General features: G+C 55.2%; 1 protein-coding gene across 2 annotated transcripts in view; it reads left to right on the top strand.

Moving 5' to 3' along the window:
- The first annotated feature begins 8,613 nt into the window (after positions 1-8,613).
- Positions 8,614-17,655, top strand: part of LOC127584217 (histone acetyltransferase KAT6B-like) — a 131,982-nt gene continuing 122,940 nt past the window's right edge. Inside the window, exons 1-2 of one of the 2 annotated variants that reach the window (XM_052040838.1) lie at positions 8,614-8,675; positions 11,885-12,542. In XM_052040838.1, the coding sequence (XP_051896798.1) occupies positions 11,943-12,542 (600 nt within the window). In that variant the 5' untranslated portion in view covers positions 8,614-8,675; positions 11,885-11,942. Of the gene's footprint in view, positions 8,676-11,567; positions 12,543-17,655 lie in introns of both variants that reach the window. The other variant, XM_052040837.1, reaches the window with a different exon arrangement.

The following is a 17,655-nucleotide window of genomic DNA, read 5'->3' on the forward strand; positions in this document are numbered from 1 at the left end:
TCATTCCCTTCCTTGCGTTCTGCTCTACCCTTTTCTTTCTGTACCCTTCCTCTCCTTCTGTCCATACTTTGTCACCTTACTCTCATTTCCTCTGTTCACATCTCTCAGTCTTGGTCTCTGTGTAGAGCCTACTGTACTCTATGTCACTTGACACTATTTCTGTATGCTGAACGTGTACGTATATTTGTTTTTCCTCCTACTTTATTCTTTGTCTTTCTGTTCTCTCATAGCTTCTTCCCCCCCTCTTTTCTCTCACTCTGTTTCCTCCCTTTCCCTCTTTTCCCCTAACAATACTCACTCTCCTCCATTTGCTGACCACTCTTGTATGTATCCTCACTCTCTCTTTCACTAAACATTTTCTCAGTGCACTTCCCTCTCCTCTCGTGTGCTCCCTCTTATTCACTATCTGCCCTCCTTTTGTTGTCTCCCTCTCCTGTTCCCTCCATTTCTTCCTAGCCTCCGTCCCTTTAATGCACACTGTTCTTTCTACCTTCTGTGTCTTTCCCTCAAGCTCTCACTCACTTTCTTGTTGTCTCTGTTCTGTCACCCTTTCCCACTCTCTCACCTTCTTGTCCCTATCCCTTTCTCACACCCTCTCCCTCCTTCCTCCGATGGTTGTTACAGTGTTGCCACCCACCCTCACATTTATTTCCTTTCTCATTGCCTGAGTACCTGCTCCTTTCACTGCCCCTTGCCCACTGCTCTCATTTCTTTCAATGTCTTTATGGCCCCTACCCACTTCTATCTGTCTCTCTCCTCTAACCCACCCCGTCATCTCTCTCTCTCCTCCTCCAGCTGCTACCACTCTTAGAAGAATCAGCATGTCCAGGATTCTCTTGAACTTCTACAAACGCTCCACAGAAAGTATCCTGACAGGTTGCATCTCAGCCTGGTTTCAGCAACTGCCTCTGGACGAACAGGAACCTGCAGAGAGTGGTATACACCACCCAGGTCCATCACAGGCTCCTCACCTCCTTCCATCCAGTCCATCTACACAGTGCGTTTGCTTCAAGAAGAACTAATGGCTTTGTCAAGGATGCCTGCCACCCTGGCCATTCCCTTTTCTATCTATCTTCTGGGAGAAGACCCAGGATGTCTAGATTAAGAACAGCTTCTTCTGCACTGCCCTCAGACTTCTGAACGAATCACCTCTTTCACATCCCCTTCCCAGTGGTGCTGCCATGTTCTTGGACTCTGAATTCCATCTCTCTTGGTTATTCTGTTATTGTCACTTTAGATTTCTTTCTGCATTGCTTCAGACTTGCACTACATGCTTTGCATCATTCTGCTGTTTTGTGCTCATTGTTGTATTTATCATTGTATTTATTTACCGTGTATACTGTGATTTTCAAGTGAGCAAGAAATTTCATTGCACCCCGGTGTATATGACAAATAAACCACCTGAATCTGTATACAACCCAACTTCTCTCCCCCTTCCCCCACCATCCACCCCTTCCTATAGACTTCCCTATCTTGACTCACCCTCTCTTAATTCCTCACTCAATAGCCCCTCCCTCAATCCCTCCCTGATCATCATCCTCTTCTCTCACCACCGCTTCCACCTCTACTTTCGGTCTCTCATTCACATCCTTCCCTCTCCCCACTTTTGCCATTCCCTTCCTCTCCATCCCTCTGCCCTGTCCCTCGTGCTCTCCTCCCTCCCTCCCTCCCTCGCTCAGCCACAATTAACTCCCAATTCCTCTCTCCACCGTCCTCCACTCAGCGCTCCCTTTTCCCCCAGCCACACTCAATCTCCACCCAAATCGCTCCCACAACATCTCCTCTGACCAGCTCTCCACCTCCCTCCCTGCTCTCCACAACCCCTCACACACTTCTCTCACGTAGCTGTCCCCTTGCCCCAAGCTTTCAAATCCCATCCCCATCACACTTTCCCTTTCTCCCCGCACCCTCTCCCTCACTCTGCTCCGGTACCTTTTCCCCTCCACCTTTCTCTGACCATCACCATCCCCAACCAATTCCTCCATCCTATCTTGCTCTTCCCTACTCCACCCCCTCCCTACTCCCCCCTACCCAACTCTCCTGCTCTCCATCCTCCTCACCTCTATCCACTTCACACTCTCCCTTCCCCCTCCCGCACGTCTCCGTCTTCTCCATTATCTCCTCATTTCAATCCCCACACAACCACCATCTTCCCTCTCCCTCCTGCCAGCCTCCTTCTCAAACTTTCACCCTCCCTCTCTTCCCTGCTCTCTCCTGTCGCTTATCCCCTCCTGCCTCTCCACACTCTTTCTTCCCCTCTCTCCCAACATTGTCTTTTCCTTCCTCCTCTCTCTACCTCCTGCCTCCATTCCTACTTCATCTCTTCTCCCCTCCCTCTACCTCAGTCTCTGCACTCTCCAGCACCCCACCAATGTCCCTCCCACTCATCCCCCTCATTCTTCTCCTCGATCTCCTCCCCTCTCCCAATCTTTCCTGCCCCATTCTCACAACTCCATCTTGCTCTCCCTTCTCTTTCCACAACACCCCTCACCCCATCCTTTTCTCCTCCTTTCTTCCTCCACCACATCTTCCCCTCACTAATTATTCCTTCTCCTTTCTTCCTTTGCCCCTTCCTTTCTCCCCAACACTTCTGCCTTCTGTCCCTCTCCCCAGTTTTTCCTCCCTCTGCCCTTCTGCCCTGGCCTCCCTTCCATTCCTCTCTCCCTCCACACCTTTCTACGCCGCTCCTTTCCTTCTTCGCTCGCTTCCCCACTCCCTCCCTCTCCAACTCTCACCAAACTTCTGTCCCTACAACACCTCTTCCATGCCTCCCTTTCACTCCCTCTCCTCCTTTTTCCCCTCCCACAACTCAACTCTCACTACCCACTCTAACCCCTCAACCTCTGCCACTCTTCCTTCAGCTCCTCTGCTTCCTCCTTCTCCCCTCCCTAATTTCCTGCCCATATCCCTCCTTCTACCCTCATTCCTTTACCCATTTTGTCCTCCTCCCCTCCACCACCCCTTCCTTCCCTCCCCTTCTCCTAATGATCTCCTCACCTCCCGTCATCTGCTCCTCCCCACTCCACTTCCCTCCTCCTACATATCTTCTTACCCCTCATTGCCCCTCCCCACTGCTCTCCTCATTCCGCCTGTCCTCTTCCCTTCCTCCCCATTCGCTTCCCAGCCTATCCACCCTCACCCCCTTCGCTCCACACCTCTCTGGTCCCACTCCTTTCACTTTCTGCCTCTCTCAATCCTCTTCCCCTCCCCCATCGTGACCCCTGATCCCACTCTCCATCACTTCCCCATCTCTCTACCTCCTTGTCCCTCCCTCCTCCCTGTCCCTCCCTCTTCCTGTCCCTCCCTCTCTCCCCCTCTCCTTCCCTTTCTCTCTCCCCCTCCCCGTCCCTCCCTCTCTCTACCCCTTCATCCGTCACTCCCTCTCTCCCATCCCTTCTTTTCTCCATCCGTCCTTCTCTCCTTCTTTTCCGCCTCCCTCCCCCTGACACTCCCCTCCCTCCCCCTGACACTCCCCCTCCCTCCCCTGACACTCCTCTCTTTTAAACTCATTGTTCCCTCCCTTTCTCCTGCTTCCCCCTCTCCTCCCTCACTCCCCCTTCAAACCCGTCCCTACCTTCAGCCACCTACTCTCCTCCCTCAAACCCCCTCTCTCACCCGAATTGCTTCTCCTTCCTCAAACACACTCGCCCTCTTCCCCTCCTCCCCTCCCTCTCTTCATAGTCCACTCACCCCCTCCTCTACCCTTCCCCTCCCTCCATCCATCCCCCCTCCCTCTCCCTCCCTGCTCTTCCCTCCCCTCCCTCCAACATTCCACTCCCTTTCCCTCCCTCTCCTCCATCCATCCCACCCTCCACTCCCTTCCCTCTCTTCCACCCCTCTTCCCTGCCCCTCCCTCCACTCCCACCCTCTCCCCCTTCCTTCCCAACATCTCCCCTCTCACTCCCTCCATCTCCACCCCACAGCCCCTCTCCACCTCACTCCCCATCCCTTCCCTCTCCCCGTGTCCCTCCCACCTGCCATATCTCCCCATCCCTCCCTCAATCATCTCCCTCACCCTTTCACTCTTCCCTCATTCCACTCCCTCCTCCTCACTCCCAACCCCTCACTCCACTCCCACATTCCCTCCCCCTCACTCCCCTCCAATCTCCACACCCGCCCTGCTCACTCCCCTCCTCACTTCCTTCTATCCCACTTCACTCTCTGCGTCCTCCTCCCTCCACACTCCCCTCATGTCCCCCACCTCATTCCCCTGCCTTACGCCCAACCCCCATTCCCCCTCCTCACATCCCCTCTTGCCCATATCTTTCTCCACCTCACTTCCCCTCCCCTCTCACCCCGCTCTCCCTCCCCCTCCTCTCCCCCCCACCTCTCCCTCCCCCCTCCACACCCTCTCCCTCCTCCCCACCCTCTCCCCCTCCTCCCCCTTCTCTCCCCCCACCCTCTCCTTCCACCCTCCCCCCCCCTCTCCCCCTTCCCCACTCCCCCACTCTCTCCCTCCCCCTCCCCTCTCTCCCCCTCCCCCACCCCTCTCCTTTCTCTCCCCCTCCCCCTCCCCTCTCCCTTCTCTCCCCCTCCTCTCCCCTCCCTCCCCCTTCTCTCCCCCTCCCCCCTCCACTCCCCCCACTCTCCCCCCCTCCACCCCAACCCTCTCCCTCCCCCCACTCTCCCCCCTCCTCTCTCCCCCCTCCACACAACCCTCTCCCTCCCCCCACTCTCCCCCTCTCCCCCTCCTCTCCCTCCTCTCCCCCACCCTCTCCTTCCCCCCTCCCCCCCACCCTCTCCCCCTCCTCTCCTTCCCCCCGACCCTCTCCCCCCACCATCCCTCCCTCTCTCTACTCCTTCATCCGTCACTCCCTCTCTCCCATCCCTTCCTTTCTCCATCCGTCTCCCCCTCCCACTCCTCTCTCGCTCCTCCTCCTCTCTCCCTCCTCCCCCTCCTCCTCTCTCCCCCTCCTCCCCCCCTCTCTCCCCCCTCCCCTCTCCCCCACCATCCCTCCCTCTCTCTACCCCTTCATCCGTCACTCCCTCTCTCCCATCCCTTTCTTTCTCCATCCGTCTCCCCCTCTCCCTCCTCTCCCTCTCCCCCCACCCCTCTCCCCTCCTCCCTCTCTCCCCCCTCCCTCTCCCTCCCTCTCTCCCCGCTCCCCCCTCCTCTCTCCCCCTCCCCTCTCCCCCCTCCTCTCTCCCTCCACTCTCCCCCCTCCCCATCTCCCCTCTCTCCCCCCTCCCCTCTCTCCCCACCCCTCCCTCCCCCCTCCCCTCTCCCTCCTCTCACCTCTCCCTCCTCCCCTCTCCCCCCTCTCCCTCCTCCCCTCTCCCCCTCCTCCCCTCTCCCTCCTCTCACCTCTCCCTCCTCCCCTCTCCCCCCTCTCCCTTCTCCCTTCTCCCCTCTCCCTCCTCCCCTCTCCCCCTCCTCCCCTCTCCCCCTCTCTCCCTCTCCCCAACATCTCCCCCACCTCTCTCCCTCTCCCCCCTCTCCCCTACCTCTCCCCCCTCTCCCCTACCTCTCCCCCACCTCCCCCCTCTCCCCAACCTCTCTCCCCCCTCACCTCTCTCCCCCACCTCTCTCCCCCCTCACCTCTCTCCCCCCTCTCCCCCCTCACCTCTCTCCCCCTCACCTCTCTCCCCCCCTCTCCCCCCTCACCTCTCTCCCCCCTCTCCCCCCCTCACCTCTCTCCCCCTCTCTCCCCCCTCACCTCTCTCCCCCTCTCTCCCCCTCACCTCTCTCCCCCCCTCTCCCCCTCACCTCTCTCCCCCACCTCTCTCCCCCCTCTCCTCTCTCCCCCCCTCTCCTCTCTCCCCCCTCTCCTCTCTCCCCCTCACTCCCCCCTCACCTCTCTCCCCCCTCTTCTCCCCCCTCTTCTCCCCCCTCTCCTCTCTCCCCCCTCTCCTCTCTCCCCCTCTCTCCCCCCTCACCTCTCTTCCCCCCCCTCTCTCCCCCTCTCCCTCCTCCCCTCTCCCCCTCTCTCCCTCTCCCCAACCTCTCCCCCACCTCTCTCCCTCTCTCTCACCTCCCTCCCTCTCCCCAACCTCCCTCCCTCTCCCCCTCTCCCCACCTCTCCCCCTCTCCCCAACCTCCCTCCCTCTCCCCCACCTCTCTCCCTCTCCCCCTCTCTCTCCCTCTCCCCCACCTCTCTCCCTCTCCCCCTCTCCCCCACCTCTCTCCCTCTCCCCCTCTCCCCCACCTCTCTCCCTCTCCCCCACCTCTCTCCCTCTCCCCCTCTCCCCCACCTCTCTCCCTCTCCCCCACCTCTCTCCCTCTCCCCCATCTCTCTCCCTCTCCCCCCCACCTCTCGCCCTCTCCCCCCACCTCTCGCCCTCTCCCCCACCTCTCGCCCTCTCCCCCACCTCTCGCCCTCTCCCCCATCTCCCCCACCTCTCCCCCACCTCTCTCCCTCACCCCCACCTCTCTCCCTCTCCCCCCTCTCCCCACCTCTCTCCCACCTCTCTCCCTCACCTCTCTCCCTCTCCCCCCAACCTCTCTCCCTCTCCCCCCAACCTCTCTCCCTCTCCCCATCTCTCTCCCTCTCCCCCATCTCTCTCCCTCTCCCCATCTCCCCAACCTCTCCCCCATCTCCCCAACCTCTCTCCCTCACCTCTCTCCCTCTCCCCCCTCCCCAACCTCTCCCCCTCCCCCCCTCCCCAACCTCTCCCCCCTCTCCCCCACCTCTCTCCCTCTCCCCCCCCTCTCCCCTACCTCTCCCCCCTCTCCCCTACCTCTCCCCCACCTCCCCCCTCTCCCCAACCTCTCTCTCCCCCCTCACCTCTCTCCCCCACCTCTCTCCCCCCTCACCTCTCTCCCCCCTCTCCCCCCTCACCTCTCTCCCCCTCACCTCTCTCCCCCCCTCTCCCCCTCCTCCCCTCTCCCTCCTCTCACCTCTCTCCCCTCTCTCCCCCCTCACCTCTCTCCCCCCTCTCTCCCCCTCACCTCTCTCCCCCCCCCTCTCCCCTCACCTCTCTCCCCCACCTCTCTCCCCCTCTCCTCTCTCCCCCCTCTTCTCCCCCCTCTCCTCTCTCCCCCTCTCTCCCCCCTCACCTCTCTCCCCCCTCTTCTCCCCCATCTCCTCTCTCCCCCCTCTCCTCTCTCCCCCTCTCTCCCCCCTCACCTCTCTCCCCCCCTCTCTCCCCCCCTCCCGCCCCCTCCCCTCTCTCCCCCCCTCCCCCTCACCTCTCTCCCCCCCTCCCCCTCACCTCTCTCCCCCCCTCCCCCCCTCTCCCCTCTCCCCCCTCTCCTCTCTACCCCCTCTCTCCCCCCTCACCTCTCTCCCCCCTCTCTCCCCCTCACCTCTCTCCCCCCCTCCCCCCTCTCCCCCCTCACCTCTCTCCCCCTCTCTCCCCCTCTCCTCTCTCCCCCCTCTCTCCCCCCTCTCCTCTCTCCCCCCTCTCTCCCCCCTCACCTCTCTCCCCCTCTCTCCCCCTCTCCTCTCTCCCCCCTCTCTCCCCCCTCTCTCTCTCCCCTCACCTCTCTCCCCCTATCTCCCCCCTCTCTCCCCCTCACCTCTCTCCCCCCTCTCTCCCCCCTCTCCTCTCTCCCCCCTCTCTCCCCCCTCTCCTCTCTCCCCCCTCTCTCCCCCCTCACCTCTCTCCCCCTCTCTCCCCCCCTCCCTCTCTCCCCCCTCCCCTCTCCCCCCCCTCTCTCTCCCCACCTCTCTCCCCCTCTCTCTCCCCCCTCTCTCCCCTCACCTCTCTCCCCCCTCTCTCCCCTCACCTCTCTCCCCCCTCTCTCCCCCTCACCTCTCTCCCCCCTCTCTCCCCCCTCTCCTCTCTCCCCCCTCTCTCCCCCCTCTCCTCTCTCCCCCCCTCTCTCCCCCTCACCTCTCTCCCCCTCTCTCCCCCTCTCCTCTCTCCCCCCTCTCTCCCCCTCACCTCTCTCCCCCCTCTCTCCCCCCTCTCTCCCCCCTCTCCTCTCTCCCCCCTCTCTCCCCCCTCACCTCTCTCCCCCTCTCTCCCCCCTCTCTCCCCCTCACCTCTCTCCCCTCTCTCCCCCTCTCCTCTCTCCCCCCTCTCTCCCCCCCTCTCCTCTCTCCCCCCTCTCTCCCCCCCTCACCTCTCTCCCCCCTCTCTCCCCCCTCTCTCCCCCTCACCTCTCTCCCCCTCTCTCCCCCCTCTCTCCCCCTCACCTCTCTCCCCCCTCTCTCCCCCTCACCTCTCTCCCCCCTCTCTCCCCCCTCTCTCCCCCCTCTCCTCTCTCCCCCCTCTCTCCCCCCTCACCTCTCTCCCCCTCTCTCCCCCCTCACCTCTCTCCCCCCTCACCTCTCTCCCCCCTCTCTCCCCCTCACCTCTCTCCCCCTCTCTCCCCCTCACCTCTCTCCCCCCTCTCTCCCCCCTCACCTCTCTCCCCCCTCTCTCCCCCCTCTCCTCTCTCCCCCCTCTCTCCCCCTCACCCCCCTCACCTCTCTCCCCCCCTACCTCTCCCCCCTCTCTCCCCCTCACCTCTCTCCCCCCTACCTCTCCCCCCTCTCTCCCCCCTCACCTCTCTCCCCCCTCACCTCTCTCCCCCTCACCTCTCTCCCCCCTCACCTCTCTCCCCCTCTCTCCCCCCCTCTCCCCCTCACCTCTCTCCCCCCTCACCTCTCTCCCCCACCTCTCTCTCCCCTCTCCCTCTCCCACCCGTCCCTCCCCCTCTCTCTGCTGCCCCCTCGCTGCCGCCGCCGCTGCCTCCTGTGTGTAAGATGGCGGCGGCGCTCTCCGTCTCTCCCTCTCCTGCGCTCCGGGTGAGTCTCCGCCGGCCCGAGCCGTCCTCCGCCGCGCCGCCCCGGCTCCGCCCGACACCGGGCACCGGCCTCCCGCCTGCCGCCGACGGGAGCGAAGCCGACCCCAGCCCGCCGGGACGGGTGGCCGACGCGACAGCGGCCGGACCGGAGTCCGGGCCGCTCGGGCCTGCGGCCTAGCGCAGGGCGGGCGTTCGGGGGGCCCCGGGCCGGCGTCGGGGCTGGCGCGGCCGGGCCGGGATTAAAGACGGCGGCCGAGCCCGCCTCCCCGCCCGGGGTGTCGCGGATTGCCGGGCGGCCGCCGCCGACGCCGGCCTAGGCCACAGGCCTCGGCCTCTGAGTTGTGGCGTAGCGGCGAATGGGCGCTTGTTGTGGGAGTGGGGGCGGGGGAGGGGGCACTGCGGTGAAAACCAGCCCGGGTTTCGAGTGGCCGCGGCGGCCACCTGCGGCCCCCGGCGCGCTGGAGCCTCGGCGCCCGGCTGTAAACAAAGCGGCCGGTCCCAGGCCAGCAGCGGAGCGACCGGGCTGACTGGCCGCTGGTCCCTATTCTCGGTCGGGGCATTTAAACCCTTGGCGGCAGCGCTGCGGGCTGCTCCCGGCCGGCAGACCCTCTCCCCACCCCCCCTCTCCAGCAGCCCTTCTCCCCCCCTCTCCAGCAGCCCTTCTCCCCCCCTCTCCAGCAGCCCTTCTCCCCTCCTCTCCAGCAGCCCTTCTCCCCTAATCCCCTCTCCCCTAACACCCATCCCCTACTCTTCTCCCCCTCCTCACTACCCTCCCCCATTCCCCCCTTCCCCCTCTCCCCTACCCCCTCCCCCTCTCCTACCCCTTCTCCCCCTCTCCTACCCCTTCTCCCCCTCTCCTACCCCTTCTCCCCTAACCCTCAACCACTACCCCTCCTCCCCCTCCCTCAACCACTACACCTCCCCCCTCCCTCAACCAGTACACCTCCCCCTCCTCTCCCCTCCCCCTCAGCTCCTCATCCTTACCTTGGCCCCATAGCCCCTCTCCCACCAACCTCTCCCCCACCCCCCACCACCGCATCCACGTATCATCTACATCTCAGTTTCCCCCCCAACCTCTTCTGTCCCCCACTCTCCCAACCTCTTCTTCCCAACACCCCCCTCAACCTCTTCTTCCCAACACCCCCCTCAACCTCTTCCTCCCAACACCCCCCTCAACCTCTTCCTCCCAACACCCCCCTCAACCTCTTCCTCCCAACACCCCCCTCAACCTCTTCCTCCCAACACCCCCCTCAACCTCTTCCCACCAACCCCCCTCAACCCCTCCCAACCCTCCACAATCTTCCCCCAACTCCCGATCTCTTCTGCCTAACCTCTTCCCCCCAACCTCTTCCCCCCCAAACCCCCAACCTCTTCCCCCAACCTCCCAACCTCTTCCCCCCAACCCCTTCCCCCCAAACCCCCCCAACCCCTTCCCCCAACCTCTCTCCCAACCGCTCGTTCCCACCTCCCCCTCAACCCCTCCCAACCAACCCCTCTCAACCCCTCCCAACTCTCCACAATCTTCCCCCAACCCCCAATCTCTTCCGCCCAACCTCTTCCCCCCAAACCCCCCTAACCCTTTTCCCCCCAAACTCCCCAACCCCTTCCCCCAATCTTTCTCCCAACCACTCGTTCCCAACTCCCCCCAACCTCTTCCCACCAACCCCCCTCAACCCCTCCCAACTCTCCACAATCTTCCCCAACCCCTGATCTCTTCCCCCAACCCCCTCCGACCTCTTCCCCCGACCTCTTCCCCAAACCCCCCAACTTCCCCCCCACCTTTTCCCCCCACCTTTTCCCCCCACCTTTCCCCCCAAACTCCCCCAAACCCCCCAACCTCTTCCCCCTTTCTCCCCCCAAACCCTTCACACAAGCCCCCCAGCCTCTTCCCCAACTCTTCCCCCAACTTCACCCCAATCCCCAACCCCCAACGTCTTCCCCCACCAACCCCCAACGTCTTCCCCAACTCTTTCCCCCAACTTCCCCCACAACCCCCAACCTCCCCAAACCTCTTGACTTCCCCGACCTCTTTCCCCCAACCCCCGCAACCTCTTCCCCCCTCAACCCCCACAAACCTCTTCCCCCCTCAACCCCCACAAACGTCTTCCCCCCCCAAACCCCCCCCAACCCCCCCCCAAACCCCCCACCAACCTCTTTCCCCCACAGCCCCCCAACCCATCTCCTATTATCTTCCTGGCCCCCTCTCGCTTTCCTTCTCCCTCTCCCCTTCCTTCTCCCTCTCCCTCCCCCCCCCCATCCCATCGCCTCTGCGACCACCCTCGACCTTTCGCCTCTCCACCCCTTCACCTCCCTCCCTTCACCTCCCTCCCTTCATCTCTCCATCCCTGCACACCCTTCTCCGCCCAAAGCCCTCACTCCTCCCACCCTTGCCCCTTGCACCCTTCGCCATCTTGCCCCTTACCTCTGCTCCACCTTTCCCCTTGCTCCCTGCTCTGCATCCCTTGCCTCTTGCTCCCCACACCCCCTCGCTCTGCACTCCTTTCCTCTCCACGCTGCCACCTGCATGCCCTGCGCCTTGCCTCTGCTCCCTGTACCCCTTGCTCCACACCCTGCCCTCCCCTTCAACACCACCTCTGTCCTGCCTCGCACTCCCTCACCTTGCACCCAAGTACGTCCTCGTCCTCCACCTCTGCTCCCTGCACCTCCTAGCTGCCCCACGTGTCCTCCACACCTCCTAACCTCCCCCACTCTGTTCAGTCTCTGTCCCCCTTCACCCCATTACACCGCATCCTCCTGCCCTCATTCTCTGCCACCCTCTCCCTGCTGCCTATTGCACTCTCCCCCACTCTCCTGGCTATTTATTATTGCGATGTATGGGTGTCATTTACCTCTTCCTTTTCTCAATGGGCTTTTCTTGTGTTTCCTCCTCCAGGTGTATAATTCTGCCTAGTGTTTACCTTGCATTACATTCAGTGTGAATGCCTGTGTAGGCAACTGAATGGAGGCTATCTGATGGTTTGCATTTTTGTGACTTTACAGAAGGTTGGGATTTTATAAATTGGACACTTCAGTTTCCTATTTACAAAAGCCTATTTTGTACAATCCAGCATTTATTTTCGCCCTCTTACTCTTTCTGAGAGCAGAAATAGACCTGGTTGAGAGAGAGGGGGATTGGCTTCGATTTGGAAAACGTCAATGCTATGGTGAACTGCTTCTTTATTCCGAGAAATCTTTTTTTGTTATGTGTAGAACTGATTCAACACAGAGATAAGGGGTAACGCTCTGTGGATACTGGGAGTCATCAGCCATGGTAAAACTGGCAAATCCGTTGTACACCGAGTGGATTCTGGAGGCAATCCAAAAAGTGAAAAAGCAGAAACAGAGACCCTCGGAGGAAAGGATTTGCCATGCTGTCGCCTCATCCCATGGATTAGACAGAAAAACTGTCCTGGAACAACTGGAACTGAGTGTCAAAGATGGGACAATCTTAAAGGTTACAAATAAGGGACTTAATTCTTACAAGGATCCGGACAATCCAGGACGGATTGTACTCCCCAAACCTCGGAATCAGTCCAAGTCAGATACTAAACACAGTGTCGATTGGAATAAACTTCTCAAAAGGGCAATAGAGGGCTTGTCAGAGCCCAATGGATCATCGTTGAAGAATATTGAACGGTTTCTGAAGGCTCAGAAGGACGTGATAGCAGTTTTTGGAGCTGGTGCCTCCTCGGCCCTCCACCAGCAGCTGAGGCTGTCCCTGAAACGTGCCATAAGCCATGGCAGAATCGTCAAGGATGGGCCCCTGTATCGGCTCTTGCGTGGTAAATCGGGCGGTGATGGCAAGCAGGGCCACGACTCGATCTCCTGCCTTCCACCTGTCAGCCTCCTGACTCATGAAAAGGATAAGGTAGGTGGCTTTTGAATAAAGGCAGAAATTTGTGTCATAATTTGCTGCTTCAGGACCAAGAGAGACAGCTGTATAAATTTGTGGTCCAGGGGAAGTAGGGAGCGGGCAGAGTAATTCCTGGATCGATGGGAGGTTTTGACCAGGTGTCTAATCATGCACCTAATTCCAGTTTGTTGTCCATACTTCCGACATGACTAATGAGGCTTGGTTTTTACTAGGCGGGATGGGAAGAGACTGAACATTTTCAAATACTTTCAAGTACTAAAAACGTTCACTGCACTTGAGAAATATATCAAATCCTATAGCCGTGATGGACGTGATCAGCAGTTAAATTTGTTGCTTAAGTGGTTTGTGACCGTGGGCAATTGATTTATCACTCAAGTAGGCTTTATAAATACTTTTATTGCAATAGGAGGGAAATTGATGCCAACGTTTGTAGATATCACTAACCTAAAGCTGCGGAACACTTGAAGTTCTTGTGCAGTTTCCTGACTATATTACCTGAAGGTACTCTGGTTTGGTTTTAAAGACATTTTTTTGGTCGATGAATATGTTTCTACAAGATGCCTTTTGAATGACATCAGGGTATTAATGCAATGCACAGATCAATGTAGTTTGGAGTTTCTTTGCATCTTAGATCACTGGCTGGTGTCTTCCTTGTGCTCGTCAGTTTTAGAAAATGCTACTGTAGATCACAAGATTTAATTGAGGTCCATTCTGTCTCACAATACCAAGTTATTTGTATTATTTTACACCTTTGGCAGTGTTAATTGCGCTGAATTACTCATTTAGATCTCCAGAAATTTCAGGATGCACTCGTTTAGGTTTTGGTTCAGTGTTCCATGAGTTTGGACTCTCAGTGTAAATGGGATACTTGCATGTGTATTTTTGAAGAGTGGGTGGGTCTTTGTTAGTCTTGAGGTGACAATCTGTCATGTTAGAGTTTGTGCGTGTGGAGGTCTGAAATGAGGATATCCAGTAGATTTAATTTGTTAACCTGGTATTAAAGTTTGTAACATAACGATTAGCCTGCATTTACCCTTATAACTATTGAGTCCTTAAAGGTGCAGTGATTAACTTTGTGATGTCCAATGTGTTAAAGTAGGAATAAAAATATTGCTTTCATCAGATTTGTGAAGAATTTCCGTTTATGAAATGGCTTACATTTTCTCAGAACATCCCATGGCTTTTCAAACCTCTGCATGTAAACAGATGTGGCAGTGAATTTGTGTGCAGCAAGGGTCTGCAATTCTTCTTGTGTGCCATAAGAGTGATGACATTATATCTGTTTTTGGCCACATTGATTGAGGGGTAATTCTTGGCTGGAATGTACAAATTCCTTACACTTTCTAAGATCTTTTCAATCCATTGGAACAGAGACTAGGCCTTGCACCGTCCAAGAGCAAGCAACTCCAACATCTTTGGACCGTCAGCCTGTAGGGGGGCTTGAACCTTGCAACCACCTTGCTTGTAGAAGTGCAACCTGTGAGCCAAGCTAGCATGATGGAGGAAAGTGATGGAGAAATTGCAGCTAATGAATTGAATTCATCTGAAAAAAATTATAAAATTACATATTCATCAAATCGAGAAGGCAAATAAGTGCTTTGTAGCTTGTAGCACAAGCTGAAAGTGAGAGAGGAAAGACTTAAAAGGGATCTGAGGGGCAAATTTTTCACACAGAGGACGGTGAATATGTGGAATGAGCGGCTATAGGAAGTGGTAGAGGTGGGTACAATTACAGTGTTTAAAAGAGATTCAGAGAGGTACGACGGTAGAGGGATGTGGGGAACTTGGTCGGCATGAATGAGTTGGGCTGAAGGGCCTGTTGTTGCTGTGCTGTATTACTCTGTAACTCTCTGACTCTGTTCCCAATTATATATTGCGTTTTGCCTTTAAGTTCAGCTGGAATGTTATATTTCGATCTTTAGGTCTGGTCTGAATTTTTATATTAAAATCTGGTTTTGAATGTTCCCTCAATCCTTGCAGCATTTGGCACCAAGATCTGTAGATAAAGTTGTGTAAGAAAAAAATGAACCAGCCACAGCTGTGTCATTTTGCAGTATGACTACATAGTCATTGTCTACTGTGCTGACAGTATGCTATTAAGCTTCACTTTTGTGATTATTTACTTTGCAAGTTAAAGCATAAGGATGATACCCCAGTCTTGATTTTGCTTTTCTGCTTGAAATTAGGAAGAATCTTCAGTGCTGGTTCCAATGATGACATGTGGCATTTAATAATTTGGTTTTGGGATGCTGGTGTTGCTGGCAAGGACATATTTACTGCCCATAGCCTGGTGCTCTGATATAATGTTGTTGAGCTTTTGGTTATTTTTCCGCAGCAGCGTTGGAGGATGTAGGAAGGACTCAGGATGAGGACCCAGTGATGACAGAATGTTTGGCTGAGAAGAACCTGGAGAGGATGATGTTTCTGCTATTTTGTTCCTCTTGTTCTTGATAAGGAAGGCACAAAATTGTCATGAAAATAGGCATGTAAACTTGCACTCACAGTTCAGTAGTCTTAAAATAGTGTGTAATTTGAATTCCAGCTCTCACAAGTTAGGTTCTGGATGCACTGAGTTTCTTTTGGCAAGGGGCTTGTAACTGATACCACGTTGTGCCACATTGATGCTGTGAAGTTTGAACCTGAAGGTGTGAGAATTGTTTGTGCCCATCCATGGATGAAACAACATAAAATCTCCAAATTCTATCAAACCTGTTGGCTTCAATCAGAATCAGGTTTATTATCACTATCTTGTATGACGTGAAATTTGTTGTTTTGTGGCAGCAGTGCAGTGCAAAGACATAAAAAGAACTATAAATTACAAAATAAATAGTGCAAAAAAAGAGTAATGAGGTAGTGTTCATGGACTGGTCAGAAATCTGATAATGGAGAGGAAGAAGCTGTTCCTGAATCGTTGAATGTGGGTCTTCAGGCTCCTGTACCTCCTCCCTGACGGTAGTGGTGAGAAGAGGGCATATCTCAGATGGTGAGGGTCCTTAATGATGGATGCCACCTTTTTGAGGCACTGCCTCTTGAAGATGTCCTCGATGGTGGGGAGGGTTGTGCCCGTGTTAGATCTGGCTGAGCCTACAACCCTATGCAGCCTCTTGTGATCCTGTGCATTGGAGTCTCCATACCAGGCTGTGATGCAGTCAGAAGACTCTCTGCCGTTCTTTGAAAGTCTGTGTGGTCTGTTTTTGGTTATTATAAAATACACCCCATTTATAAATGGTTAGCACTTGGTTACCAAATTTGTAGAGTAAAGGAGAATGGAAATTGATGGTTTGGTGGCAGATGGCTTAGGTTGCAGATGACAATTGCAGGAAAAGAAGAAATTGAATAAGTTTAAAAGCTCTTCAGTTTGGAGATTTGAAAATGCACAGGAACTCTTGATTTCAAGATACTAAGACCGTTCAAAATTTGGAAATAATAGAGGGAACAAGAGGGGCAGTTAAATGAATTTTCTGTAGCTGTGAAAATGGTATTTGAGTCTTGGGCTTTATAAACTTGAAAGTTGTTGAGAGGAAAGAAAATTTGAATGAAGTAAAAATGTAATGTTTTTGAATCTTAAGTAATGGAGCAGATAATAGGATTGTATTTGAGGTTGAGATTTTAGTAAAAGAAGCTTGATGGATGAAGGACAGTGAAGGTTGGAGCTAACGAAAAAACTGGATTGTAACTGTGGCTATGTTAATAAGACATATACCAAAATGGGGATTCAAAGAGATATTTTCACAGCGCATTTAAGTTGTAGGTGAGAGTGAGGAATAAATAACAGCCTAGGAGAACCTGGCGGTGGGAATGCTGGGGACGGGAAAGGTTGGATGATAAGCCTTCAAAGGTAGCTCAGGTGAAGCAATTTGAGAGGAAATTGGGCAGTCAAAGGCACAGCTTTGTTAAGATGTTTAGGAGTGCCAGATTCTTATTAAAGGTGTTTGAGAGGTGCACATGTTTTTCTCCAAAATGAACCAGGTTGCAGAAATGAACCGGAAAGGTCAGCTTCCTCTTTAGGAGAGCGAGTAATTAGACTATTAGGGTGGAAGAGGAATTGCCAAGGTTCACAGCGGTCATGAGAGATTGATGTCTAAGAGTTAATGCTGAAGCAGCAGGAAGACAACATTTGATGCTTCTGTCAAGTGGAGCGAGTAGGACAGCTCTAATAGAAGATTTACAGAAGTTGTCTGTGGACAGCACAGTGTGACCAAGTGACTGGATGTGTTTGGCAGTATTCTTACAGCAGACTCTGTTCATTCGGTTGTAATTGCAAGCTGAAGGTGAAGGCAGTAAGAGCTGTAGGAAAAATTGTGAAGTAAATGCCTGAAAAATGTGAATGAGGATGGGAATAGTTGGATGATATTGTTTTACTTTACACTGCCCCTACCCCCCCCCCCCCCCCCCCCCCGCCAACCCTGCAGTGTCTAAAAACATCTGTTTCATATGTAGTAAAATGTGGGACAGTTCATGTGTATGGAGACATTTGGTTTCTTTCAACTTAGCTGAAAGCTCACAGAATTAAAAAAAAATTAAATCCAAAAAAATGTTCAATCCAAGTTGTACAAGGCGCAGCATACTTTAAATCACCTTTTAATTTGTAGAAGATTGGCTGTGGTAAACAGAGGCTATGCAATGGTTATCAGTGATAAAGCACCAGAGTGTAATTGACACCTATCTTACACTGCTTGTGACTATGTTATGGCGTTATTTGCTCAGTTGTACTTGAGGATAAGTGTCAGATCCTTTTTGTGGTGCGGTTTCTAATACAGCACACAATTTTGTCTTTTAAAATTGCTATAGAGCAGTTTTTAAACTGGAAAACATTTAATGCAACATATCGTTTGAATTGATTGTTTCACTTGAGATGGCATTGGTTCTCAATATTTGCCCCTCCACCACCAGCACCAATTAGTTGTCTCTCTGCAGGAGTTTGGAGGCATACTTAATTGCCAGTCAATTATTCTTTTCCTTCAGAGGCCAGTGATCTACTTGCATTTATAAAGCAGGTGCAGCTATTTTTCATGTGTAAAGAGAATTTGGTTCTATTAAATGGAATAAAAATTGTGGTAAACCACTAAACATTGCTTCTGCTACTTTCTGCTTTGGACATGGTCTT

This window comes from Pristis pectinata, chromosome 29, assembly GCF_009764475.1.
Source record: "Pristis pectinata isolate sPriPec2 chromosome 29, sPriPec2.1.pri, whole genome shotgun sequence".
In the NCBI taxonomy this organism is placed as follows: Eukaryota; Metazoa; Chordata; class Chondrichthyes; order Rhinopristiformes; family Pristidae; genus Pristis; species Pristis pectinata.